The following is a 24,262-nucleotide window of genomic DNA, read 5'->3' on the forward strand; positions in this document are numbered from 1 at the left end:
GTTCGCGATGGTGGGAAGGCGGCGCATCGTCGCTATTGGTAGGGATCATGTCCTCGTGACTTTGTGATACTGGCGCGGCCTCGACGTAACTGGATATTGGCGTGTATCGGCTGAGTGATCAGCAGGCGGGGGCGACGATGGGGATTCGCGCCTAGCTTCAGGTGAACGAATGCTGGACACAGAAGACTTTGTCTGATTCTCAGTGTAAGAGTGTGGATAATTGTCGACGTTGCCTTGTGCTCGAAGTGGGCAATCTGCTCTGCAGAGTCGTCCACATCGATCGCGTCTACGTCGGCATGTTGGTGCTCATTATCGTCATCCTCTGTGCTCGGTTCCTCACCAATAATGCTAACCTCGTAAGGAATATCATTGTGCTCATCGTCGATGGCCTGCACTAGGCTGGGGATATCATCGAGCGCCCGCATGCGTGCAAATACATGCAGATGCTCAAGGCTCGCACATCGCAATGCACGCCATGACAAACTCTGAGCTTGATCGGGGTCTGTACAATGCTCTATCGCACGACACAGCGAGCGCAAAGACGGCGGTGCACGAGGAAATTTTAGCTCTTCCCAACCATCCGTGCGAATGGTCTTGTCATGGCCTTCTTCGTCATTCACATGCATTTCTGAAGGTTCAGCCACGTGGAATCCATCTTCCCACAGTCGCGAAAGTTCTGGTGTGCCGAGGGCATGCGGAAACCAGGGCTCTTGCTGGGCAAAGGTGGTGCGGATCTTGTCGGACCAGGCCTGCAGAGTGTCCGGATTCAGTGCATCCTTGTGGAAAGACGGCGCGCTAGCCGCCTTCCACCGGATCCAACTGCTTTCCCGGCGCAGTAGCATCAGCACAGCATCCAGAAACACTCTGCCTTCCTGGCTGGACTCCCGCAGAACAGTTTGGATTTGGCGCCACGTCTTACGGAGCCATTGCTCTTCCTCTTGTTTCAGGGTATGCATAGGAACGAGCAACTTGTTTTTCCATTCCTTCGATTGTTCGTGAGTTGCACTCGTTTGTCCAAGCAAGTACTGAAACGTGATGAGACATTGCACGAGATATTGTTGCTGAAATGCCAAGTTGTGAAGCTCGTATCCAAAAAGTGTTTGTGTGCAGCGGTATCGTGGATACGTGGGTGATGAAGCGCTCGTTTCGAAGCGGGCGCGCTTCGTCTTAGGTGGAGAATCACTCTTCTTGTTTAACCAGCGCATCACATCCAAGACACACTGGATTCCCGTCTGGAATGTGTGCATAGGCGTTGATGCCTGCCTCTCTTGCAGTCCAAGAGCTTCAGCCGCTTTGGCGCCTGGCGCGTCTGACTCACTAAATAATAGGGTAGGGTTGGTGAAGTAGCGTTGTAAGGACCAAAACAGCACGTAGAACTGGGGATGATGAATCAGAATCTCAGGCTTCGTCTCACTGGGCGGCTCACAATGTTCATTTACGGCCTCAATGTCAATGGTCTGATTCGTGTCAAATTCGCCTTTCAAGTTCACACCGCTCCGCTCACTGATAGCGAATGTCGACGAGAGAAGCAGAAAGATACGTCCTGCAAGCATAGTATGCTGTGGATGGGTTTTTGACAGACGTCGAAGAAGCTCATTGCACAGCCGCAAGAGCACTAGTCCTTTTCCAGATGTGGGAACCATGTTCTTTGCATTAGAAGTCATGTCATGGACGCATGCTTACCTCTTTCAAGAGCGGTAACCGAGCCTCTGCGTAAGTGAAGAGGTCCGTGCAAGTGATTATAGTGGATTGCTCCATTAGGTCTTCAAGCGCTGCTAATGGAAGGCTTGGGTCTGCTATATCTGCGGTTCGAGTTAGCTGGTGATTCGCAACATAGGAACCACTTACTGGATCGAACCAGGCACAAAGCCACGTCCAAGCGATCAAACGCATCGTCTACACTATCATGTGCCAGAATGTAGGAGTGTACAAGCGTCCAAATACTAGAGCTTAGAAGTTCGTCCCACAGACCAGGTTTCGTCACATTGGACCGTGCATTCGTGCATGCCGCGTTGGCCTCGTGGAAAGCGTGCGCAAGTTCGTCACGGATGTGTGGAACGAGCTCAGCCTGTGCAGTATGTGCATCAAGACGTCCGACATGCATCTGTTGTTTCCGTTGCTGAAGCGACGATAACATCAATGGCAAACGCGATTCCAAAAGGTGCGACACATGCCGAACGAGTTCACTCTGCTTGGTCATGTTGCTGGTCCATCCACGCACGTCGTCGACGCGAGCGTCGTCGTGATGAACGTGAAGGAGGCGCAGATGCACATCACGTGCGCACATGGCGGTCGGGTCGTCGATGGTCTTTTCAGGTAGGCGGCCAGAGAGTGGAGGCGACGTGTGTGCATGCATGTGTGTGTGTGTGTGCGCGTGCAAGACTGGGTTCGATGGAGCGTGCAGCAGCACTGACCCAAGATTCGTCCGCTGCATCCCAGATCATGGAGGACGATCGCATGGAGTTTGATCATGGTGCGTATATGGTATGGGCATCATCAACTGATATAAAAGATGCGAGAATCCGTCGGAGAGGACGAGGATTTGGTGCAAACGATTCAAGCGAACCGGATGGCGTCAAGTCGCAGGGATTCGAACAGCTGGATGTTGAGATGGACAAAGTTGATGACGATGATGGTGTGAAAGAGCGTTTTAACGAAACAAAGGCAGTGCGATGTATGTCATATTTCTTGTGTGAAAGCATGTACTGACGCAAAAAAGCTATGGAGGGATGGGTCCTTGTCGTCACCAATATCCACGAAGAAGCCTTAGAAGAGGACGTTATGGACTTATTCATGGAGTATGGCAAAGTCCAAGATTTGCACCTAAATTTGGACCGACGAACTGGATTTGTTAAGGTATGTGTATATCTTTACTTAGCTAGGCCTTTTCCTGGTTTGTACGGATTTCTGACAGAATCCAGGGGTATGCACTGATCCAATACAAGACACAGCAAGAAGCAGAGAATGCGATTGATGCGTGCAAGCGGGGTTTGACTCTCCTTGAGCAACCGCTGGATGCTGATTATGCATTTGTGCAACCACCGAAGCAGCCTCCGCACGCGCGCGGTGGAAGCCGTCGACCTGCGCGTGAACGCAGCTTATCGCCTATGCGCCATTGATTATGTTCCTACTTAGTGATTGATGTTCCACCTACCTTGACATGGCCCAAGTGAACGGACTGCTTTCGTCACGTGCCATGTGGATCAACCATCCGGCCCACCCTGTATCTGAAATGAATTAGTCGACCAAGTGCGCATGCATGGGTTCATATGTTTTTGTCGAGTGCACGTAACTTGATTTTTTTTCGCCCCGCGCAGACGACAACAACGAAAGATGGATGATAGTTGATGGAGGCTGACCTCCACATTTCGAGATAGTTTTCACGTGATATACAACTTTCCCACGGTGTCTCGACCCTCTCACATACACAAGGTGAGCAGGGCCGAAGATCTTGCTTCTTTACACTTGTCGTCGAGCTGCAAGGACGCCACACACTGTTTGGTTAGCTGTTCGCCATGCAAGTGTTCGTCAAGACCCTGACGGGCAAGACGATCACCCTCGAGGTGGAATCGTCGGACACGATTGAGAATGTCAAGGCGAAGATTCAGGACAAGGAGGGTATTCCTCCGGACCAACAGCGCCTGATCTTCGCTGGTAAGCAGCTCGAGGATGGCCGTACTCTGAGTGACTACAACATTCAGAAGGAGTCGACCTTGCACCTCGTGCTTCGTTTGCGTGGTGGTGCCAAGAAGCGCAAGAAGAAGACGTACACGACTCCCAAGAAGATCAAGCACAAACACCGCAAGGTCAAGATGGCCACGCTCAAGTACTACCGCATCAACGATGACGGCTCGGTGAAGCAGCTCCGCCGCGAGTGCCCATCGCCTGAGTGTGGTCCAGGCATCTTCATGGCCTGGCACCACAACCGCCAGTACTGTGGTAAGTGCCACCTGACCTACCTGTTCCAGGAGGGCACTACGAAGCCAGAGTAATGGGGTTCGTGTTTGTGTAGAGCCAGTTGGTAGCTGAGCTTAAAAAATGCAATCTTTTCATTGCCGCAGGTTTGTGAGCGACTATAGTGCATTGTGCGAGACAGAATAGGACAAGTGCGTCAGGCGTGCAAAACTGGGGTTGACCTACAAGAGTGCGTGGTATTGTGCTGACTACAGCGACGCTCCTAAAGGATCTTACGATACAATTGTGATAGGGATAAAATCTATCTATCTATATAAATATATAACAAGGTGTGAAAGGGACTGGAGGGAAGAAGGCGTTGAACGAACCCACATTCAGGAGGCGTATCATGGCGGCACTTCGTTGGGGTCCAATTGGAAGTAGGGGTGCTTAAGGGCATCTTCAACAGTTATGCGTTTGGCTGGATCGAATTCCAGGAGCCGACGAAGTAGCGAGACGAATTCGCGCTGGTGTTTAGCGTATGATGGGGGGCCGGAAATTATGTCTTGTAGCGGCTTCATACTTTGGACATAACGCCTACTTTGCTTCGTCGTTTCAGGACGCGGATAATCGAGATGGCCGTGATAGAAGTACTCTGGCTTGTACGTCTCGGCTTTGCGTCTGTAATCATCTGGTAATTTCCCGAGTACCATTTCCATCATTGCAAGATGCTCAAGATTATCATGGGTTTGGAATAGGGCCTCACCTGTGAAGAACTCGACTAGAATACATCCAATGGACCAAACATCACAAGGGAACGACCAACCCATGCCGAGGATGATTTCCGGCGCCCTGTAGTGTCGAGTCGACACGACGCCAGAGTGATACTCATTGCTAAATGTCGCACTGCCGAAGTCGATCAGGCGAATCTCTGCATTACGCAGAACACGTTTCTTGCGCGCGTTCGAGCGTCGTGATGTCGCGACAAGGTCGAAGGACGCATCGACCAAAAGAACGTTTTCCGGCTTCAGGTCCGTATGAATGAGGGATAGTCTGTGCAGGAATGCGACGCTATTCAGCAACTGCTTTGCAAATAGCCAAATATCGCGACACGGAAATGGTTGGAATTTATTGTCTTTGAGGAAGTCAAATACACTGCGATCTAGCAGGTCTGATACAATACACACATGGTTCCTAAAGTCGAACGTCTCAAGCAATTGGACGCACTGGTGCTCATTGGCCGGGTCATTTTGACGCAAGCATCGCAGAACACGAATTTCGATTTGGCTCGCATCTCGGTACTTCTGCACAGCTCGAATTACTTTGATGGCGACGAGTTTGTGCAGTTTGCGGTCATAACATTGCACGACTTTGCCGAACGTGCCTTGTCCCAACAGTTTTTGGATCTGGTACCGAGGAGTGATGAATTCACCCTCTCGGACAATAATGTGTCCGTCTCTGTCGTCTAGTGCGATGGGAGGTTCAGTGCGTGGCAAAGACGGAGGTGCTCCGTAGGATGAATGCCACGCATCTAATTGGTACGGCAGAGATGGCGCTGGAGCGGGAAATTTCGCTAGCGTTGACACATGGGAAAGATTCGGTGCAGCTGTTGTCGTTTGTTGTGGGCGCGGCGGTGCTGGAACACATGCTGAGGTGAGTGTGGACGTGGCGGGAGGAGGCGGCTCGACCGTGGAAGGCGCAAAGACCGAATCTACATATTCATTGGGACGTCGACGCTTCGATGGTATTTCGTTTAGCTGCCAGGGAGCGAGTGACTTGCGTTTCCCACCGTGTAAGTATGCTGAGCTGCTGGTGTTGGCATTTGAGAAGGTTGGGCGAGAAAGTGGTGAAGCAGGAGGGGCGTCGTAGTCATTCTCGTCTTCGTTCTCATGGCCGTCGCCACCATGATTCTTATCATCATCATCGTCATCATCATCACTCACGAGGAACACCTGCTGCTCGCGACCGTTGATCATCTCGTGCACACATGCACGAGACGATGGTGGGCGCATTAAAGGTGCACTAGATGTAGCGGTTGTAGATGTTGCAGCGGTTGGGGTCATCACCATCGAGGAGGACGATGTGGGGTCCAAAGCATGGGGTGATACAGGGTTCCAAGTCGTGGGATATGTGAACAGATTGGTGTGCACGTCTGAAGGAGCAGCCAAATATGTGTGTGCGGGAGCAGCGATGGATGCTGCGGGCATGTTCATAAACGGAGGAAGATCCATGCCAATCTGTGAGGTCGCGGTGTGTGGCGAGAGTCTCCGCTTTTTCAGCCGGGGAACAACAGTCGCCATATCCTCGGAATCTCTCTTCTCTCGACGACGAGGCTTGTCGCCGCACTAGGTCTTCTCACAGTTGTTTGAACGAAAGCCAAGGAGAGCGAGCGCGCGAGCGATCTCTTCCCGGTCAGTTGAACCCCCCTGCTACAAATGGCTTAGGTTAACGCTGGACTCACGGGCACGTCGCTGCTTGGGTCGAGTGGCTTCAATGTCCGCCTCCGCCTCCGCCGCCTTTGCCTCTGCCTGTGCCTCTGCCTGTGCCTCCGCCTCTGCCACTGTTTCTACCCATTCCCACGTCCCAGGTCCTATTCCCTTCCCCCCCTGCACAGCGGCATCCGTGGCCTCTGAGCGTTCGCGGGCATCAACTCGGGAGTGTGATTGGGCAAATAGCTGGATTTTCCTTGTTTCTTTTATGTTGCTGACTGCATGAATTCGACAGCTTGTGGAGGTATGTGGATTTACACACTGTTTGTGCCACGGTCCCCCTCGCATGGCAAGAACTGAATGGGGTGCGCGGCGTCGGCCGTCCTGTGTACTGGGCGAGTCGCTCGTGACTGACTGTGTGTGCTTGGCCAGTTAGGGGCCATTCCTTCAGTAGCTTCGGCGAACTCCTACGAATTGTTATTTGTGTATTAGTTCGTGTTACAGACGGCCTTTAGGACATGTTTCAGTAGCCTTCCCCCCCGCCGTTAAACCGATCCACTAATCGTTCTCCCTTTGCTCGCATTAACGTGCGCAAGTGCGTGCGGCGGCTAATTGCATTATCACGTGGCCATGTCTCTGCTTGCATGCACCTTTTGGGGCTTGGGTACGTGTGCGTGACTGCGTTGAGCGAGTGCGTCAGCGGTCTGTTTCATTGTGCGTCGTCACCTCGATTTTAGTGTGTCTTTGAGCTGTCTCCTTGGCGCACAAACACGTTCTCTGAACGAGCTTGTCGTTGCCTATTTCACGTCGCGTGTCACGATGCGGAAGAACGTCTTATCGCTCCGCATGACTCATGCACGCGCGGCCCTAAGCACGGCCGTGGCGCCGTTGGCGCCACGTTGTGCGCATCGGCAGAGGACGATGCTTGCCTCGACAACCGGTCATATCCACTTGGCATCGAAAGTAGGCGCCGTTCCTTCGGCGAATCCGCCACCTACGAGTGAACGCAGCTTGGGCTTACAGCGCTTGTATGCACAACATCGTCCTCTCCTGGAGCATGAACAATTGCCTGCTCGCTCGCTGCGCATAATGGAGGGTGATACCCTAATGATGGAATCAGAGCCGCTTGTTGTGCCTGAACGCAGTGTGTGGCGTCGTCGCGCACGCCGCGTCGATACCGATACGTTCGCCAATCTGCTCGACCATTTGTCTCAACTTCATGTTTCTTGTCCTTCAGTTCCTACGTCACGCAAGTCACGTATCGCCCGACGCACTCGCGCCCGCGGTGCAGTCGCGTCGCTTTTGCCGTCTCCCACTGTAGTCGCTGCATCGCAAAGGATCGAAAGGATGGAGCGCGATGCTGAGGAGCGCGAGCAGGTGATGGCAAACGCGAGAGAGCACGGCCTGGACTTGGAGCGAGCGTCACGACTCGGCGCAGAAGCTGAGCTTGTTGTTCTTGGCGAGCCAGCAGGGCCACACAAAGATTGGGCTCCTGGCGTCGCGACGCATCTCGGTTCTCACACGCAGCCATATGTGCCGCCAGCTGCGCGACACGTAGCACGACGACGTGTTCGCGCTCGCTCTATGGATGCCATTGATACTGCCGACGAAGATGCACATTTGTGGCTTACACACGGTCTTGTGCAGACGCGTGTGAAGGCGGATCATGCTTGGCGTGCCTTCGTTGCGACAACTATGGAAGCACCGCCTGTTTCCTCGCACCCCACTGTCTCGCTTGATAGCGTGCGAAGAAAACGCAGGAAGAAGATGAACAAGCACAAATACAAGAAGCTTCGTAAGCGCCAGCGTGCTGAACGCCAGCGCCTCAAGAAGTAAACGGTACAAACATCAAAGCCAGGAATCAAAATGCAAAATAACCCTCCCCCTGACGTCTCGTAGTGAGCAGCGCATAGTATTATGTCGTTATCGTGGTCTACGAAACAGGAGCGACCCAATCTACTTGCATACCGTCGTTATCTGACCCGCTAGTCAACTTTTTTTTTTTCTAAAAAAATCCACTCGTCATGTTTTAGCCAGTCCGCTTGCCGTTGCGACGCGGACGTGCACGAACCACCATACGGTTGCCACCACGTGTACCAGGGCGGCGAGTGCGCTGGAACTTGAGTGGGAATCCATAAATGGAACGTGGTGCCTTGTTCGACTTGGACTTGCCACGGCCACCACCATGAGGGTGGTCGCAAGGATTCATCGCCACACCACGGACCTTGGGCCGCCTGCCGAGCCAGCGACTGCGTCCAGCCTTGCCGAGGCGTATATGTTGATGGTCCTTGTTGCTCACAGCGCCAATTGTCGCGCAGCAGTCGATTGGCACGAGACGCACTTCGCCGCTAGAAAGACGCACTTGGGCATGCGTATGACGCGTCAGATCTTCTGATTCGCCCAGGTCGACATTCTTGCGGAGAGATGAGAACGTCACGAGCTGGCCAAATGTACCCGCAGCACGCACAAGCTTGGCTGGCCCTAGCGGCAGGAGCGAGATAGCGTGGATGGTTGTGCCGATGGGAATCATGCGCAATGGAAGCACATTTCCGGGGCGAATTGCTTGCGTACGGAAAATACCTAGGTTCAGGCTCGAATCTTCGTGCAGCTCGCGTTTCATAGTACGGTAGCTTTCGACGGTGTCGCCGACGACAAGCTCATCTGGCGCGAAGAAATTATAGCTCAAGCGACCCGTCTCTTGTTGTTGCTGGATCAGTGCTTATTGTTGCGCACTGCGGACTAGGATCGTACTCAAGCCGCACCACACGCTGCTCACCGGGCTCCCAACGATAAAAGTCCACGAGACGCAACCTACGGCGATGTCCACCACCACGTCCACGTACTGTTATGTGTCCATGGTGATTACGACCACCACTTCCACGCTTTGGAATTGTCAGTTCACGCACAGGTCTGCCGCGATGCAAGTTGGGACTCAACGGGTACCGCAACCAACGAATGGACTTGGTGATGGGCTTGAACATCTTGAATTGTTGGTCTGTCCGTACGTATGGCGAGAGCTTTTTATCCGCCACACCCAAGCGAGCTGCAATCGTATTGCGCTTGCGAGTCTCGCGCGTCATAATCCGTTGTTGCTTTTTCGCACCTCGTCGTTCACGTCGAGATGGGACAGTGGTGCGCTGCTGTTCATTGGTGCTCATAGCGTGTCCTAGTGAATGCAGCGGTGGCATGATAGGCGTCCCATCCGTATGTACAGCCACCGGCGCACCAGAGCCGAGCCGCTCGATCGGCTGCTGCACAGGCGCTTGTCGCGCACGCGCCGTCGAGATGGCACGCTGCCTCAGCGGCATTGGCATTGGCGCACGCAGCGACATGCGCAGCAGTGGCATGGACATACTGCGGATGTCGACTTGCGCTAAATCACCTTACAATGAAAGACGTCCGGGAAGGTGCTGCTTCTGAGCGCCTGTCAAACAACAGGTGTCTGTCAGCGACGGGGATGGCAGACAAGAGCAGTATGTAAAGAGAGACAGCGCGGTGTTCGAAGACTGCCAGGGCTCTCGCGTATCACGTGATGTAACTGGGCGCAGGCGTAGACAGTCATGGATGTTGTGACGGACCCCTTTGGCCGGCCTCTCACGCGCTGCGATCACACGACGGTCAGGGCCAACGCAAACTGCCGACCCTCGTGCGCACCTGGAGATTTCCTCCACACTCGATCTCACACCCGAGTAAGCCAGCGATGGTGCTGCTTACGACGTCGGACAATGAGCATTTCACCGTGGATCGCGATGTGGCAGAGCGGTCTGTTTTGATCAAGCAGATGATCGAAGACATTGGCGAGACAGACCAGCCTATTCCATTGCCCAATGTTAGCTCCAGTGTACTTACCAAAGTGCTTGAATACTGCAGTCACCACCGGCACGATCCACCTGTGCCCGCTGATGACACTGACGAAATGCGTCGTCGCGCCACAGACATATCCGAATGGGATGCCAAGTTTATTCAGGTTGACCAGGAAATGCTGTTCGAAATCATTTTAGCGGCCAACTATCTCGATATCAAGAGCCTTCTCGATATCGGGTGCAAGACAGTGTACGTATGACGACGTGTCCCAACTCATGCCAGTGCAAACATGATCAAAGGAAAGCAGCCTGAGGAAATCCGTAAACTATTCAATATTCAGAATGACTTTACGCCGGAAGAAGAGGCGCAGATTCGTCGCGAAAACGTACGTTGGCTGCATTTCCTGTACATTTTGTAGAAAGCTCACACCTACAGGAATGGGCCGAAGATCGCTAGAGTAATGGTAGCTTGTTACTATTTCTATATCATAGATCCCATTTGTACCATCAGAGTATATACTTTCGAAAGTATCTCCAAAAATGATCGGCTGCTCATCTGCGCGGCGGTGAGAGTCGCTGCCATATGCTTGCGCATAGCCACATATCTTGTGTGGGCTGACAAGGAAATATAGATTAGGGGTAATGGGTTGTGGGCGTTCGATGTCGGAAGAATCGGCCAACGTGGCCAGTGCAGATCGGGTCGTGGAATTAAGCCCGTCTGGTCTGCACCCCCTTCCGTTCGTAAGAGCGTGACCCTTGTACCTAAATAAATAAATATATATATAGAAAGAATTGGTGTGGTAGCTGCTCGCAAGCGAGCTTGCGGGGTGAGAGCAAGGCTGCGGGCATCCAGCATTGTATGATAGGTCGCAGGATCACAGCTTGCCTTATTGAACTGTAGGTATTGTCTCTGCTGTCAGTATTTTGTTCACTCGCGTGAACGTGCGCACAACCTGTATTTCGTGAAATGAGTCACAACACGCCAGCGACTCGGTTGGATCGCCTTGTGTCGCTGTTAGACATTGGCTCATCATCCCTGATCCGTACTACAGCAGCTACGCAGCTGGGTCAGATCGCTGCACTGCGTGTGCGTGGAGCAAGTACTTCGAACGAAAGCTTGTCGTCAACGTCTGCGCCCGATTCTGATACGTTCCGTACCGTGTACCGTGGGACGGATGGCGAATGGAACGAGGTGTTGACATTATTGGCACGTGTTGTGCCACTTCTTTTGTCGAAAAGCTGGGACACGCGTAGTGCTGCAGCGCAAGCTATTCACCATATCTGTCGTGCTGCGGGTATTTGGGATCCCGACACATTTTCGAGTCATACTACCACGGACACGTCAGTACAACCTCCGCTTAATACAGAAAGTGTCAAGACGGAGGGCAAGACACAAGATGACACATCGGGTGCAGACTCATTGCAGTCGGCGCCACCCGCTGCCCCTGACTCCTTAGCTACAACTTCGCCAGGTGATCGACTTCAATTTGCGAGCTTCTCCCTACCCAATGTCCTTACCACAGGCACCAAGCTACTAGCGTCGGCTGGCCGTGAATATGATGTACACTGAGCTATTGAGCCGCGAACGTCTGCAACATGCTAAGAAAGATGTACTTGGGAAGCTGGGTCTTGGATTTGGTGCCGATGATATCGACGTGGGCATCGACATGGATGCTGAACTAGGCACCAAGCTCAAGAGCGACCCTGGTTTTGATGCTGATACAGTCAAGTCCGAGCAGGCTCATCGACGACCGTCATCAGCTACCGTGAAGCCAGAGCCAGAACCAGAGCCAGAGCCAGAACCGGAGCCAAACCGTGTACTCAGTGCACGCGAGCGGAATCAGCTCAAGCGCAAGCGCAAGCTCGAAGCCAAGTCACAAGCGCGCACGCCTTCTGCGCGTATGGAGCCGGAGAAGCGCACAAAAATCGATGTACCTGTGGACCAAACGGTGGCACACACAGCAGCTGCTGCGATGTCGCTCCAGGTGCGCCGAGGCGAGTGGCCCTTTCGGGCGCTGGCCGAGCTCTTAAGTGTAGAACTCTTCAGTCCTACATGGGAAGCGCGCCATGGCGCAGCGCTTGGCCTGCGTGAACTTTTCCGCACACAAGGCAGTGGCGGTGGGCGGGTGATGGGTGTGTCGAAAAGCGAGAATGACAACTGCCATGCCCAATGGTGTGAAGATCTTGCCGTGCGTTTGCTCTGTGTATTTGCCCTTGATCGCCTGGGTGACTTTGTATTTGACCATGTCGTTGCGCCTGTGCGTGAGACTGCGTCACAAACCCTCGCACAGCTTCTTCCTCACATGACGAGTGAGCTCGTGCGCTCAACGCATCACGTCTTGCTAGAGATGGTGCGTCAGGACTCCGTGCGTGCAGCTGGGATTGTAGGGAAAGCCGGGCAACGGCCGTATATTTGGGAAGTTCGACATGCCGGCCTGCTTGGCATTAAGTACGAAGTCATGATGCGTGTAGATGTGCTGGGTGTCGAAGACGATATGCTGTCGGATGTACTCGATGTGGCGCAACTCGGCCTACATGACGATGACGATGACGTGCGCGCCGTTGCTGCAGCGATGCTGCTTCCCATCACGCATAACATCGTCACGTATCAGCTGCAGCGCGTGCCAGATCTGGTCGATCAACTCTTTTCATGTATTGGCGACAAGCGAGACGACTTATCGAGCAGTGCTGCGAGTGCGATGGATCTACTATCTGCACTCGTTGGGCATGCACAAGTTCTGAGCATTCTCGATTCGGTGTCGCTATCGCGGCAAGTCACGACGCTCTTCCGCTTCTTCCGCCACACCATCACGAATGTCCGTCTATCGATGCTGCATGCGATGCTTGCATTGCTTCAGTGTGAATCTTTGCCGCACGACTGGGTCAACGATGCTTTTATTCGTCTGCTGTTTCAGAACATGCTCGTCGAGGAACGGTCATCCATTCGTGACGCAACAACGCGCGTTTGGACACATACGCTCCAGGTGCTTGGTCCGCGCATTGCTGAGTTTGTGGCGCCTCACCTTCCGACACTCTTTTGTTTGGTCATGACACCTATCGGCACACCGATGGATACCTCACTCTTTTACGTGCCGCCACTCGCACGCACTGAACACAACATTGATCGAGGTATTCTTGCGCAGGATTTGACGTTGGTCGGTATGGACACTGTTTTACGTGGTCGCATAGGTGCTGCTTCTGCTCTTGGCGAAGTCCTCGCCCACATCCCATCAGCAATGCTGAAGGAGTCATGCGCACTGCTCCACGATGCTCTGTTGTCCACCTCGGCATTACAAAAAGCACTCGCAGCGGTTGTGGCGCAGCGCTGGGCTGAATGTGTTGCAGATCCGGCGGCTCTCCTTGCTGTGCCTGATAGCCCAGTGGCATCTTTGCATTCGTGCCTACTGCATCTATTGGATGCATCGATGCCATCCATGTACAATGAGATGCAGATTCTGCTACAGCGCATGCAGCATGAGTGTCACATGCTCATCCAGGCGCTTGTGCGTGATGCGCAGATTCCGCGCGAGCGCTTGCCGAGTCTGCCGGAACCGTGGTCAGTGACACATGCGCAGTCTATGATCGAGGCTGCTGCGTTGGCACCTGAGTGTTCGACGGCACAGGAACAAGTATGCAAGATCCAGCGTGTTAGGGAGCAGTATGAGTTGACCAAGGAGACACAGGACGTGCTTGTGCTCGCGGCGGTAGCGGGCGCTGTGGTCGCATGGGGCATCTTGCCACCGAAGTTGAACCCACTTATCCGAAGCTTGATGAACAGTATCAAGTACGAAGAAATCGCTGATCTGCAGATACGCGCTGCCGCTTCCATAGCGCGGCTCATTCGCCTGTGCACGATGCCACAGGCGAGCGCGAATCCCAGCTCGAAGATTATCAAAAATCTTTGCGCCTTCGTGTGCCAAGACACGGCCACTACACCCCTATTTGCCGAGACGCGTCAGACACGCGAAGGCATTGGCGCTCTGCTTGATTTGGATGCAAAACCTGCAGGACAGGGACCTGGCATGCCTGATGACAACACAACCATGTCGCCAGGCCGTCTCATCCGCCGTGGTGCAGAATTTGCTTTGCATCACATATGCGACGAGTTTGGCCCGCAGCTTTGGGATCGCGTGCCGATTCTCTCTACATGCTCGGCAGAGCCGCTGATCCACGCCATGAGTGTGGACGAGACTTCTACCCCGGGTGATGCGCCAATGGACGACTCAGTCGGCCAGGCAATCCTGGACGCTTGCACTGTGGTAGCGTGTATTGCGCCACACGTGCATGCAGAGCTGCACGGTTCTCTCGTGCGTCTACTTGATGCGCTCGTGCGTATAACACAGAACGAACACATGGTGCTTCGCAGTGCCGGCGCGTGCTGCTTCAGCGTGCTGACGAAGTGCATCACTGACGAGGCAATGCATGTCCTTGTTGAAAGGATTGTGCCGATGCTCGGAGATGCCACACTACTGCATCGACAGGGGGCCATGGAGGTGATCTCTCGTACGGTGCGTGTGCAAGATGAACGGCTTTTGCCGTATGTCCTATTCCTTGTTGTCCCAGTGCTGGGCCGTATGAATGATAGTGATGAATCCGTGCGATTGCTCGCAACGAACACATTTGCTGAGCTTGTGAAGCTTGTGCCATTGATTCATGGTCTACCAGACCCACCGAACTTCTCCGCGGCTCTTCTTGCTCGACGGGAGGAGGAGAAAGCATTCCTATCGCAGCTCCTTGACGGCTCCAAAGTTGAACCCTACAAAGTGCCCGTGGAAATGAAGGTCCAGCTGCGGCCTTATCAGCAAGATGGCGTAAGCTGGATGGCATTTCTTGCTCGGTACCAACTGCATGGCATCTTGTGCGATGACATGGGGCTAGGAAAAACATTGCAGTCAATCACACTCTTGTCCTGCAAGCACCATGAGCGAAGTCAGCGTTGGTCTCAGACACAAGCGGCAGATGCACGTCCTGTACCATCGCTTATTATTTGCCCACCAACGCTTACGGGTCACTGGGTGCACGAGATCCGACAGTTTTCGCCCAATCTCACTCCTTTGTTGTATGCGGGCCACCCCAGCGACCGAGCTCGGCTCAAGTCGCAGATCGACAAAGTTGATGTCGTCGTCATGTCGTACGATGTGGTGCGGAATGATGTACAAGATCTCGCACCGCGCTCATGGTTCTATTGTATTCTTGATGAAGGCCATGTTATCTGCAGTCCGAAGACTAAGACGACACGATCTGTCAAGCAAATCCAGGCGCAGCACAGGCTGATTCTGTCTGGAACCCCGATCCAAAACAACGTGCTAGAGTTGTGGAGCTTATTTGACTTTTTGATGCCGGGCTTCTTGGGCTCGGACCAGTCGTTCCATGAGCGCTTTGCGCGGCCTGTGCTGGCGTGTCGCTCAGGCAAGCCTAGTGCTTCGGACAAAGAAGCAGCGACGCTTGCGCTGGAAGCGCTGCATAAGCAGATTGTGCCTTTCCTTTTACGGCGTTTGAAGGAAGACGTATTGAATGATTTGCCACCGAAAATCATCCAAGACGTGGAGTGCGAGCTGAGTGATGTGCAAAAGAAGCTTTATGACGAGTTTATCAAGTCTAAGGACCGAGAATCTGTGGAAGATGCCCTCGTGGAGACGGCAAGGAAAGGAAAGAAGGACAACGGAGATGACGACGTCGGTAACGGTGGCGGCGATGATGATGACGACGACGACAAGGTGCCTCAGCAGCACGTGTTCCAGAAACTCCAGTACTTACGCAAGCTTGCGAATCATCCGTCACTGGTACTAGACCCTGCGGTACCAGCGCAAAAGAAACTGCTTGATCAGGTCAATGCAAGTCGCGGTACCCTCGCAGGTTTAACACATGCACCGAAGCTCCAAGCACTGCGGCAGCTGCTTCTGGATTGTGGCATTGGCGTCGAGTCGCAGAACAACGATGCCGCATTGATCGGCGCTGATACTGGCGCATCCGTTTCGCAGCATCGTGTGCTTATTTTCTGTCAAATGAAGCAGATGCTCGATGTGATTGAGCGCGACTTGTTCCGTGCGTTGATGCCCAGTGTGACATACCTGCGACTGGATGGCAGTGTGAGCAGTGATCGTCGGCATGGCATTGTTCAGTCGTTTAATGCGGACCCCAGTATTGATATCTTGCTACTTACGACGTCTGTCGGTGGTTTGGGTTTGACGCTGACCGGCGCTGACACTGTGATTTTCGTCGAGCATGATTGGAATCCCATGAAAGACTTGCAAGCCATGGATCGTGCGCACCGTCTGGGCCAGAAGAAAGTCGTGAACGTGTACCGACTCATCACGCGCGACACACTCGAAGCGAACATTATGGGTTTGCAGCAGTTTAAGATGAACATTGCCAACTCAGTTGTGACGCAGCAAAACAAGTCGATGGAGAACATGGACACAGACCGCATTCTCGACTTATTTGGACCGACAGCAGCTGAGCCTGCCATTGGCCAGGCCTCTGTGTCGGCGCAGAAGGCTAAAAGCAAAACGAAGGGCATCAGTCAGAAGGCTTTGCTTGCGAGTCTCCAGCAGACGCCGGACGTTCACAATGACGAGGAGTATGCGGATATGGAACAATGGCGACCTACCGCATCGTGACAAGGAAGAGAATCTATAGAAGGTTAGTAGCATCAACTGGGGAAGCCACAGCCCAAATGCCTGCAATGTCTAGATCAAACTGTACGGTGATATCGCGTTTGCTTCCACGGACAGACGTGCCATGCGAACCAGGAGGGGAAGAAGTGCGTCGAAGTGCACTGGGACCCTGTGTCGCAGGGGATGCAGGCTCTTCTTCTACTACATCCTGGCTATCCGGCAAGAGAGGCGGCTCAATTAGAGCGGATATGCCGACGGTGAGGATCTTCTCGCGCATCATCGATATCTGATCTTCTGCAACAACGCCCGTATTAGTTAGCACGAACGAGTCAAACGGGATAGTGATCGTCTGCCAAGCATTTCCCTGGCTGTCATCGAGGAAAAGTCGGTGCTGGTACAAATCTGTTGTAACGGGTCCATCCGTCTGAATGTTGACAAAGAACAACGGTAGATTTGATGCATGGCCTGTCATGCCAGCATGTGTGAGACCCAAAGCATCGATAGCGCGCGGGATCGCTGGACCTGTTGGATCACTAGCGTGCAACGCTGAGCGCAGAGAGTGCGTCCTAGAATGTGAGGGAGAAATCGATGGCCCTGTTCCTTTCACTGCTGCTGTGCGATTGCGTACGAGGAGAGCAAGATACGGGTGGAATGATGTGTCCCATGTTTCCGTACTGAACAATGTAGGTCGTGACTGTATGTTAGAGAGAGAGAGAGAGAGAGAGAGAGAGAGAAAGAGAGCGAGAAACGAGTAAAACGGCAGCGAAGCCGAGCCAACCTACCTTGTTTCGAAATGCGGCGTATCCACTGCGTTCCAAGGCGGATCCACGCGGGATCTGTGAGCTGAGAGTGCCATAGAAACGGCCAAAGGAAGCAGGCGTCTTTTCCTGCCCAGGGTCGTCATGTTCAAGGGACATGTGGCAGCGAGAGAGTCCACCAATATCGGAGTCAGATCCAGTCGCTATCTGTGAGAGATCAGCAGAGTTGTTTATTTTGTAGAAGAGCTGCGACTGCGTTGCGTTTTCAGTGGCTGACACTTCCATGCGCATGATGCGTGCTGCCTCACTTTGCCATCCTAGAAGAGAGCGCCGGAACGCCTGACTGAAGCGTGAAAGCAACGACATAGTCGTTTCAATCTGGATGGCAGATGAATCGTGATGAGAATCTGTGGGAACGTACGCCCTTTGAGCACACGGACCAGGATAAAAGTATCGTTCCTTGGGGGTTCCCTCAAAGCGCCACCCACCCACCCACTTGCACACCAACGGCGGCGGCGCATGGGCCCTTTGGCCGTGCGCGCGTCTGCCGATTGTGTGGAGGTAGGGGCAAGCAAGAACAGCAGGCAAGTCAATTGCTGGCCAGCAGTAGAAAGGGAGGGAGCGGCTGGATGGATGCACGTGCATGCCACGTGATATGAAGAAGAGGGCCCTCGTTGGTTGGTGGAGAGTCGTTCGTGTTCCATGGGCTAGGTGTGCATAAAGTGGCGAGTGGTGGCGCCTGACGTTCAGAGAAGAAGGAACAAATTACATACGCTTGTGTCTAAGGCTGGTGGTGTATGTCACTCGCTGCGAGGTCCAGCATGTCAACAATGGCGCGAAATTCGCTCGTACGGACGCTGCATACGACTGCGCGGCGTGCTGATATGCCGCGTTCGCCGTTCCAAGTATTCGTCGAGACGCTGCGTCAGGAACTGACAAAATCGCGCGAGTTCCAGGACAATATCAAGCAGCTGCAGGGCGAATCAGCCAAGTTCCAGGATACCGAGACCATGCGCAAAGCGCGCGAAGCGTACGAACGAGCACGCATTGTGTCGTCTATCAAGCACAACCCCCGTCTGCAAGCTGCCGCTGAGCAGTTGCGCAAGAGTGGGGGGCAAGTCAGCTCGGCCATCGGCACGACGCTCCGTCAGATGGAGGAAAGTGAATTGATGCGCTCGCTATCGGCCATGTCAAGTCGGCTGCGCCAGCAAATCGAAGACTCCACGGCGCCTGTGCGCAATACGGAGGTGTACAAGGCGTTTGCGGAGACGATCAACGAGGCGTTTGACGACGGCAGTTCTGCGATTGATATCCGTATCGCGCACGGAACCAGTGCTGCTGATGCACGGCGCTTAAAGCGAGAGACTCGGTTGCGCAAGATTGGCCGCCGTCCGCCTGTGCATGATGTGGACGCTGAGCCTGTGGATCCCATTGTTGCTGCCGCAGCCGCTGCAGGAGAAGCGGCCGGTCGTGAGACAGCCGATGATGCTGGGCTGGGTAGCGAAGGTACTTCATCGTCCTCGCCGTCACCGTCATCGTCAGCCAGCGCACAGCCACAGAAACAATTGGGCGGATATGCAGTGCGTCTAAATCGTGTCAGCGAGAATACTGAGGCGGGAGGCGACCTTGTTTTGGCGCCTGAGTCAGCCCAAGGATCGCGATGGAGCAGGTTTGCACAGGAAAGCCCCATCATGCGTCGTTTGCATGATTGGCACGAGCAGTACCAGGACTCGGAACATCCATTTATTGAACGACTGCGTGGTGTGACGAATCGCGTCGCTTCATGGTTCGAGGAGAATGAAACAGCGCAGGTCGTGCGGGCCATCAAGCAGCTGGATCCCTCGTTCACACTCTCAGGCTTCACGATTGATCTGCGTGAATACGTGGTTCCGGAAGTGCTGGACGCGTACCACACAGCGCAGCGGCACTTGCTGCGCCAATGGTGTGGTGAGGCCACGTACAACGTGCTGATGGCTACGCTCGATCCATACTTGCAGCGTGGCTACATCGCCGATGGCCGAATCCTCGATTTGTCCAATATTGAGATTGTGCAGGGCAAGATCCTCGAGACTGGTCCGATGCCTGTGCTTGTCATCAGTTTCCAGACACAGGAGCTCATGTACTTTACGGATCCCAAGACGCGCGAGATCATCGATGGCAGCGTTGAGCAAGCGATCCAGTGCCGATACGCGATGGTCCTGACTCGTTTGGAGGCAGAGTTGGAAAACGAGGTGACCGGTGGCTGGAAGATCATTGAGCTTGCTCGCCGGGGACAAACTGCATTCATGTAGAAGGGCAAGAGAGAAAGAGAAAGAGAGAGAGAGAGAGAACGAGAAAGAGAACACTTGTGGCACACCAGCTTACTAGCCTGTCTATCAGTCTATCTACTCATTCATTTATGTGTACATGGATCGCAGGCTAGAATGCCATCATAGTCGGCGTAGGGATATTCCCACTCGATCAAAAAGTCCCGTATACTTCCTGCTAGCTTGCCTCGCGAGCGCACGCTATGCTTGCCTGCTCCCACACACACATAGGCGAGACCTCGGAATCCCTCGGACTCTAGCGCGAGAAGAAACTGCTCGCATGTATCCAGAGCCTCGCTAACGTGCAAACCATGCAGGTCCAACACAGCCTCAGTCCGCTCGTCCATCGAGAGGGACGAGCCAGCGACCTGCGGCTTTGCCACACCCAAGCAGAGACCCAACGCAGAGCCTATCCATCGGCCACGCAGGCCGCGAGCACCTCGTTCCTGGCTCGCTTGTGCGCTTGCGCCCCAACCGCCGGCATCGCCGCCAGCACCGACCTGGAGCCGCTCGCGCAAGCGCTCATGACGCGCATGCAACACGGCCAGCGTGGTTTTCCAGGCATCTTGGTTCTTGGGTTGTGCCGCACGGATCTTGCCGGTATCGATGGCCAAAGCACTACCCGTCGACAAGGTCGGCAGAAGCGAAGGCGGTCGTAGCGGGATGCGGTGACTCTGTACAGGTCGCGGGGCCGTGGCCGCTCTTGCCTGCTTGGTGCTGGAGAAAGTGGGCGCCACGGCAGTTGAAATAGCCGACGTTGTCGACTTGGTCGGTGCATGTTTCGCAGCGACAGCCCACGGCGTTTGTGACGCATCGAGTTTCGGTCGCTCGATCCACGCGCCCTCCTGCTCCTGCTCCAAGTCCTGGAAGGGCGCGGGCGGGGTTGGTGCAATGACGAGGCTCTGAGCAAGCATGGACAATGCGTCATAGTCATGGAGGAAGTAGCATGGATCATTCAAGCACTGGCCACGGAGCCAGAAGCGGCACAGTGCCTTGTTGAGATCGTGTGAGAAGCGGCAGTCACTCCGGCGACACTCGCCTGCAAGGAAGAAGCGACACACACGCGTCGTTGTGTCGTCGATTCCTGAGGAGGTTGGCGGCTCCATGGCCATGAGATCCCGTCCCGCCTCATGCGCCTCTTTGACTACTTGCAGAGCTGCGCTCACATCGTAGTGACTGCACTCCAACGCATGCTGGATCAGGCGCGACGTCTGCTCAAGCCGGACCGCAGGATCAGCTTCGTTGATAAAGAGGCCTTGATTATGCGCAAGAAAGACGCTGCAAAATACCTCAAGTGGCGTCAGCATTGGTGCGCTCGCCTCAACCTGGAGCGACAACGTGCTTATGTCGGGGGGCGAGTCCAGTGGATGCAAGCCTGCATCTGCCGCAGCGACGCCCGCATAGATATCAGCAGCTGATGGGCCATACATCATCATATTACTCGTAGCATCGCCATTACCGCTGCGGGCAAATGGAGAAAACTCGTCATCATCATCGTCATGGAGTTCAGGCGCGACGACTGCGTCCGTGGTAGTCACGACAGGATGTGCTGTGGCAGCTGAAGACGAAGGCACAGCATATGCTACCGGAAGGGCGCCTCGTGGGCGAAATTCAGGCACATGTGCATGGATCTGAGGCGTTGCCGCCGTGGCCGTGCTTGTCGCCGCTGTCGACGCGGGGGTATAAAGCGACGAAGAACATGGGGACGATGGTGTAGAACACGATAGCACCTGCGACACTGGTGTAGACTGTGCTAGGGTATCGTCGCGGTGACGGAGCATGAGAGCGAGGGCAGCTGCATCGAGTTCTGAGTCAGACTACACTGTGTCAGAAAATGATTGCACGCACCATACGCTGATGAAGAACACGGTCAACCTGCACACGTAAAATATCGTGCAAGGCCGTGCATGCTTCATCGTCGGCATCGCGCGATTCTTCTAGCTGCGCGAGCAGAGCGTTTTCCGCTTCTTGGTATGTCGCCTTGTCGCAGTGCCGACCGAACAATGCATGCAGGTATGCACGCACGTGAACATGCTCACCCGTTGTCATAAGCCAAGGCGTGGGGCCAGATCCTAGGGGTGCTGTAGTGTGTCGCGCTGGTCGTACGTGTCGCCACCGCTGCCGTTGCTGCTGTCGCCGCCGACGCCGCCGACGCCGTCGTAATCGTCGTTCATCGGGCCAGGTGGCGTGTTTGAGCGATGGAGGCAGATTCAGTATCACGTGACATCTCATCGTCCCCCCTCCCTAGTCCCTCCCTGACACGCCGCAACGACCAGGCAGGTGATCTGAGCCGCTCCACGTCTTGATTGCATCTGGCCGTTCCTCTAGTAGGGGCTGCCCGCCGGGAGAGACCGCATCGACGCGTGGTAGCTCCATTCTTTCATCCCTCTTTCTTTCCTTCCTTTCCCCCTACACAAAATGGCGTCGCGGAAAAAGCGGTATGTTGGTGGCACATATGATCTGACGCTAACGCTGTAGTGATTTGATTGAGCGTGTTCGGTATCCGAACCCCCTGCCTGAACTGCCCTACCCACCCAAGCTTGTACAGATTCCCGCACCAGAGGCTAACTACGTATCGCCTATGTATTTGCAGCGCCTGTCAGACACACTGCAGCTGCCCGTGACTGTAGATGCAGAGGCTGGTATGCCGATGGATCTTGCGCGTCTCGAGTACTTGTGGCTTGGTGATAGCACACACCCTATTGAGAAGGAGGAAGAATCAACGTCCATCGTTGACGAAAAGCTAGATGAAGACGATGCTTTTCTGCTCACAGATTTGGCGGGATCGCAATCGAATGAAATGGAAGACATGGCACAGGATGACATACCTGTTCCGTCTGCGATGTCGTCGCAAGGGCTTCAGGCCGCGCAAGCACAAGCTGCGAGCGTGACATGGCTTCGACGGACAGAGTACTTGGGGGCTGAACAACAACGAAAACAACGATCGGATTCTAGACCTGAGCATGAAGTGGACGAGGGACATGGCGTCGGGGAGGAAGGCGCTGCGCGCCATTCCAACTCGTCCTCATCGTCAGTGCGCGCTGAGCAGATGGCGCGAATCGAGCAAGGATTTGTTGCAGCCAACACGCCTATTGAGTCGCTGGTGCATCCCAGCAAGCCTCATGTGCGTGCGACATCAGCGTACGAGCTGTTGCCTGACCCAGAGACGTGGGCCACGAGTTTCCAAGTTGTGCGCTTTGCTAGTGCCTTGGGACGTGTGGCGCAGGATCGCGCCGATCCGCGCCTTGATGCAGCGATACTGAGGCCCGTGACCGATCCGCTGACGGGGCAGCAGCGCGTGTCAATGTACCTGACATGTGCTGACACGCTGCCTCAGTATGGAGAAGACGCCGAGCCAGAGGCAGATGACATCGACTCGTCCACACAACAAGCACGTGAGGACGTGGCAGCTGCTCGTTTCAAGAAACGTCGTCGTCTTGGCGTCTTTCCCCGCGTGCCATGGCTCGAGGGCGACGCCTCGGCGTCCACTGCGGCCGATGCAAATGTCTATGGAACAGGTTTCCGGCATGTGCGTGATTTGGAGCCGATTGATCAGCCTGCCAGCACGGATCATTGGCTTGCTGTGGTCTTGGATGACCACCGGCCGGATCCAGCTCCCGAGCTTGCGTCCATCCAAGTCGATGCATCTATCTCTGCACAGGTAGCAGCCGCATCGACGAAGGGCGAGTCTGACGATCTATTTGGCGACGGCGATGGCGAACCTGAGTCTCATCCCGGCGGTCATGATGATAGCAAGCCGCATGCCGAGCCAGGATCTCGCGATGCAACGGACGACGTTTCATCGACCGTGCCGCCGCAGTCTGCGCAGGAACGCACCCGACAAGAACAAGTGGTGTCGCCTGCGAGTCAGGACCGCCAAGTTGCGTACTACCACCCGATTGATATGCGATATGGGCTTCGGATTCGTCGAACACGCAAGGCCGAGCAGCGTCTGCTTGTGCCGTATGAAGGCTTCTGGCATCGGCTCGTTGTTGGGCATCGTTCATTGACCGAGCGCGAAATGGCCGGGCGCTTACTTGTGCGTGAGGGAGTTGACCGGCTGGACATGGAGGGCGTCGAGTATGAAGACGAGCCAGAGGAAGCTACCCAGCAGGAGGCCGAGGGTCAAGGTGCGAACGATGATCATGAAGACGATGACGGCGTGCCGCATGAGCACGACACGGATGGTGAGGGAGGCAAGTCGCCTGATGCACATGACCGCATCTTTGACGAGGGGCACGAGAAGGATGAAGAGAGCGAGGCGAACCATGACCATGGCGGTGACGATGATAGTGGCGACTCGTCCGATGACGACTCGGATCTGCACGTGGCTGGTGATGAGCTCGCTGACTTGCAGGCTGAAGCGGACCTGCATCCAGACGACATGCCGACCGAAGGACGAAGACGACGACGGGGCGGTGCCGACTAATGCTGGAGCTAATGTCATGGGGGCCT

General features: G+C 54.6%; 13 protein-coding genes across 13 annotated transcripts; 7 read left to right on the forward strand and 6 right to left on the reverse strand.

Moving 5' to 3' along the window:
• Positions 1 to 32: 32 nt before the first annotated feature.
• MGL_3467 (uncharacterized protein) lies at positions 33 to 1,664 on the reverse strand (the record flags this gene model as incomplete). The annotated part of the gene is made up of 1 exon (XM_001729380.1): positions 33 to 1,664. The coding sequence occupies one exon, from the start codon at positions 1,662 to 1,664 to the stop codon at positions 33 to 35; it is 1,632 nt and encodes a 543-aa protein (XP_001729432.1).
• A 778-nt stretch (positions 1,665 to 2,442) lies between these two features.
• MGL_3468 (uncharacterized protein) lies at positions 2,443 to 3,119 on the forward strand (the record flags this gene model as incomplete). The annotated part of the gene is made up of 3 exons (XM_001729381.1): positions 2,443 to 2,674; positions 2,720 to 2,856; positions 2,922 to 3,119. 3 exons carry the CDS (start codon positions 2,443 to 2,445, stop codon positions 3,117 to 3,119), a joined length of 567 nt encoding a protein of 188 aa, XP_001729433.1.
• A 396-nt stretch (positions 3,120 to 3,515) lies between these two features.
• Positions 3,516 to 3,992, forward strand: MGL_3469 (uncharacterized protein; the record flags this gene model as incomplete). Its single annotated transcript, XM_001729382.1, has 1 exon — positions 3,516 to 3,992. The coding sequence occupies one exon, from the start codon at positions 3,516 to 3,518 to the stop codon at positions 3,990 to 3,992; it is 477 nt and encodes a 158-aa protein (XP_001729434.1).
• Positions 3,993 to 4,301: 309 nt separating this feature from the next.
• On the reverse strand, positions 4,302 to 6,194 carry MGL_3470 (uncharacterized protein; the record flags this gene model as incomplete). The annotated part of the gene is made up of 1 exon (XM_001729383.1): positions 4,302 to 6,194. One exon carries the CDS (start codon positions 6,192 to 6,194, stop codon positions 4,302 to 4,304), a length of 1,893 nt encoding a protein of 630 aa, XP_001729435.1.
• Positions 6,195 to 7,142: 948 nt separating this feature from the next.
• MGL_3471 (uncharacterized protein) lies at positions 7,143 to 8,159 on the forward strand (the record flags this gene model as incomplete). The annotated part of the gene is made up of 1 exon (XM_001729384.1): positions 7,143 to 8,159. One exon carries the CDS (start codon positions 7,143 to 7,145, stop codon positions 8,157 to 8,159), a length of 1,017 nt encoding a protein of 338 aa, XP_001729436.1.
• Positions 8,160 to 8,352: 193 nt separating this feature from the next.
• MGL_3472 (uncharacterized protein) lies at positions 8,353 to 8,943 on the reverse strand (the record flags this gene model as incomplete). The annotated part of the gene is made up of 1 exon (XM_001729385.1): positions 8,353 to 8,943. The coding sequence occupies one exon, from the start codon at positions 8,941 to 8,943 to the stop codon at positions 8,353 to 8,355; it is 591 nt and encodes a 196-aa protein (XP_001729437.1).
• Positions 8,944 to 8,998: 55 nt separating this feature from the next.
• Positions 8,999 to 9,676, reverse strand: MGL_3473 (uncharacterized protein; the record flags this gene model as incomplete). The annotated part of the gene is made up of 1 exon (XM_001729386.1): positions 8,999 to 9,676. The coding sequence occupies one exon, from the start codon at positions 9,674 to 9,676 to the stop codon at positions 8,999 to 9,001; it is 678 nt and encodes a 225-aa protein (XP_001729438.1).
• A 347-nt stretch (positions 9,677 to 10,023) lies between these two features.
• On the forward strand, positions 10,024 to 10,386 carry MGL_3474 (uncharacterized protein; the record flags this gene model as incomplete). Its single annotated transcript, XM_001729387.1, has 1 exon — positions 10,024 to 10,386. One exon carries the CDS (start codon positions 10,024 to 10,026, stop codon positions 10,384 to 10,386), a length of 363 nt encoding a protein of 120 aa, XP_001729439.1.
• A 1,296-nt stretch (positions 10,387 to 11,682) lies between these two features.
• On the forward strand, positions 11,683 to 16,746 carry MGL_3475 (uncharacterized protein; the record flags this gene model as incomplete). Its single annotated transcript, XM_001729388.1, has 1 exon — positions 11,683 to 16,746. The coding sequence occupies one exon, from the start codon at positions 11,683 to 11,685 to the stop codon at positions 16,744 to 16,746; it is 5,064 nt and encodes a 1,687-aa protein (XP_001729440.1).
• Positions 16,747 to 16,820: 74 nt separating this feature from the next.
• MGL_3476 (uncharacterized protein) lies at positions 16,821 to 18,146 on the reverse strand (the record flags this gene model as incomplete). The annotated part of the gene is made up of 3 exons (XM_001729389.1): positions 16,821 to 16,825; positions 16,876 to 17,437; positions 17,526 to 18,146. 3 exons carry the CDS (start codon positions 18,144 to 18,146, stop codon positions 16,821 to 16,823), a joined length of 1,188 nt encoding a protein of 395 aa, XP_001729441.1.
• Positions 18,147 to 18,322: 176 nt separating this feature from the next.
• MGL_3477 (uncharacterized protein) lies at positions 18,323 to 19,792 on the forward strand (the record flags this gene model as incomplete). The annotated part of the gene is made up of 1 exon (XM_001729390.1): positions 18,323 to 19,792. The coding sequence occupies one exon, from the start codon at positions 18,323 to 18,325 to the stop codon at positions 19,790 to 19,792; it is 1,470 nt and encodes a 489-aa protein (XP_001729442.1).
• A 101-nt stretch (positions 19,793 to 19,893) lies between these two features.
• On the reverse strand, positions 19,894 to 21,856 carry MGL_3478 (uncharacterized protein; the record flags this gene model as incomplete). The annotated part of the gene is made up of 2 exons (XM_001729391.1): positions 19,894 to 21,624; positions 21,656 to 21,856. 2 exons carry the CDS (start codon positions 21,854 to 21,856, stop codon positions 19,894 to 19,896), a joined length of 1,932 nt encoding a protein of 643 aa, XP_001729443.1.
• A 595-nt stretch (positions 21,857 to 22,451) lies between these two features.
• Positions 22,452 to 24,236, forward strand: MGL_3479 (uncharacterized protein; the record flags this gene model as incomplete). The annotated part of the gene is made up of 1 exon (XM_001729392.1): positions 22,452 to 24,236. One exon carries the CDS (start codon positions 22,452 to 22,454, stop codon positions 24,234 to 24,236), a length of 1,785 nt encoding a protein of 594 aa, XP_001729444.1.
• Positions 24,237 to 24,262: the final 26 nt, after the last annotated feature.

This window comes from Malassezia globosa, assembly GCF_000181695.2.
Source record: "Malassezia globosa CBS 7966 chromosome Unknown mgl_sf_9.1, whole genome shotgun sequence".
NCBI classification, from domain to species: Eukaryota; Fungi; Basidiomycota; class Malasseziomycetes; order Malasseziales; family Malasseziaceae; genus Malassezia; species Malassezia globosa.